Here is a 1753-nt window from a genome sequence, read left to right as displayed (position 1 = left end):
AAACCACAAGGATTCAATGTCTTTTCCTGGGATCTCACGTGTGCTGAACAGATTCATGGAGCAGGTGAGGAAGCAGACTTTCTTCAGACACCCAAGGAAGAATCAAAGCAGAAAACCCAATGCAAAATGAACCAAACCCAGGAGCAATCGGGGTGAGAAAACCACGTCTGTCATATTCCAACGGAGTCGCCTCAACAAAAAAAACAAAAAAAAGTCAGCGGTGGGAAAACACTGGGAAAACCTTGGAGAGGAAGAAGACTTTCCTGCTCTTCCTCGCCAGGAAGGCCGCGGCCGGCCGGGAGCCCCAGCCCATGGACGGGGCACCGTGCCCGGGTCTGGGGCTGGCACCGGAGAGGGACCCCAGCAGCAGTGGGGGTCTGCGGGGTGGCCTTTGGGGGAGTTGAAATGAATTAGCTTCTGAGCCAGAACACTTTAAATGGGAGGGTCGGGAGCGAGGGGGGCAGGGAGGGGGATTAAATATTAGCGGAGAGGGAACGGGGCGGGGGATGTTAAAGCATCTGCCCAGATGTCAAACTGAAACCGTGAATACTGTGAGTGCAGCCGAGGTAGATGGAGGAAAAAAAACACGTTACAGTAGGAAACAACCCTTGGAAGATTAAAAAAAAAAAAAAAAAAAACCAAAAAAAACCCAAAAAAAACCCCAAACAAACAACCAAAAAACTTAAAAATGTGGCGTGTTCTGCGTGGGGCCCCAATCTTCGCCAAACCCGCCCCGAGCGGGGGCGGGAGCAGCTCTGGCGGCCGGGGAAGCGGGGAGGGTCCCCGGCATCGCCGGGGGAGCGCGGAGTGGGGGGGTCCCGGCATCACCGGGCGAGCGCAGCGGGGGCAGCCCGGGCATCACCGTGCGCCGGCGGAGTATTTGGCCTTGGTGATCAGGTAGAGGACGATGTCCTGGTGGCCCCCGAAGGCGGCGATGTGCAGGGCGCTCCAGCCGTCGCGGTTGGCCAGGCGGATATCGGCGCCGAACTTGACCAGGAGCTTGACGAGCTCGAGGTTACCGTCGATGACGGACTGGTGCAGCGCCGTCTGCCCCTCGGGCCCGAAGGAGTTGACGTTGAACTCGCAGTTCGTCATGTTCTGCAGCAGCGACTGCAGCTCCTTGGTGTTGCCGCGCCGCACCGCCTCCTGGAACACCCGCTGGCTGGGGGGCGGCGGCGGCGCCGCGCACGGCGACACCTCGCTCTGGCTCATGCCGCCGCCTCGGCCCCGCCGCCCCGCATGGACGGCGACGGCGGCGCCCGCCCGGGCATGCGGCTGCGTGCGTGCGGGCGGTGCTGCGGCCGCTGCCGGGGCTGGGCTGGGCTGTGGTGGTGCCGCCGCTGCCGCGCCCCGGCCCCGCCGCTCTGCGCTCGCCACTCCGCTGCCCGCGCCCCACAGCTCTACGGCGCCCCGGCCCGCGCGCGCCTTTTACCCGCCCTTTTATTTGCATAACAATGGCACGGCCGTGACGCGACGCGGGGGCGGGGCCGCGCGCCGCGCGCCTACTGGCCCGAGCGGGCGCGGGAGGCGTGGTAGAGCGGGGAGGACACGCCCCCTCCGCGGGATGAGCGGGACGGGCGCGGGAGCCGCGCGCGCTGCGAGGGCCGGAGGGGGCGATGGGGGGCGCTCCCGCCCCGGCTTTGCTCGGCCCCACTCGGCTCGGCTCGGCTCGGCTCGGCTCGGCTCGGCTCGGACCCCCCAGCCGGGACCCGCAAGAATGACGGTCACCAAGGGGCTGCGGCTCCCCCCGATT

General features: G+C 65.3%; 1 protein-coding gene across 1 annotated transcript; it reads right to left on the bottom strand.

The window, feature by feature from the left end:
- Positions 1 to 678: 678 nt before the first annotated feature.
- On the bottom strand, positions 679 to 1288 carry NRARP (NOTCH regulated ankyrin repeat protein). The gene has a single exon (XM_053996728.1). It carries the CDS (start codon positions 1210 to 1212, stop codon positions 859 to 861), a length of 354 nt encoding a protein of 117 aa, XP_053852703.1. The 5' UTR covers positions 1213 to 1288; the 3' UTR covers positions 679 to 858.
- Positions 1289 to 1753: the final 465 nt, after the last annotated feature.

The sequence above is a fragment of the Vidua macroura genome, chromosome 21, assembly GCF_024509145.1.
Source record: "Vidua macroura isolate BioBank_ID:100142 chromosome 21, ASM2450914v1, whole genome shotgun sequence".
NCBI classification, from domain to species: Eukaryota; Metazoa; Chordata; class Aves; order Passeriformes; family Viduidae; genus Vidua; species Vidua macroura.
This window is presented reverse-complemented; position numbering and strand designations above follow the sequence as displayed.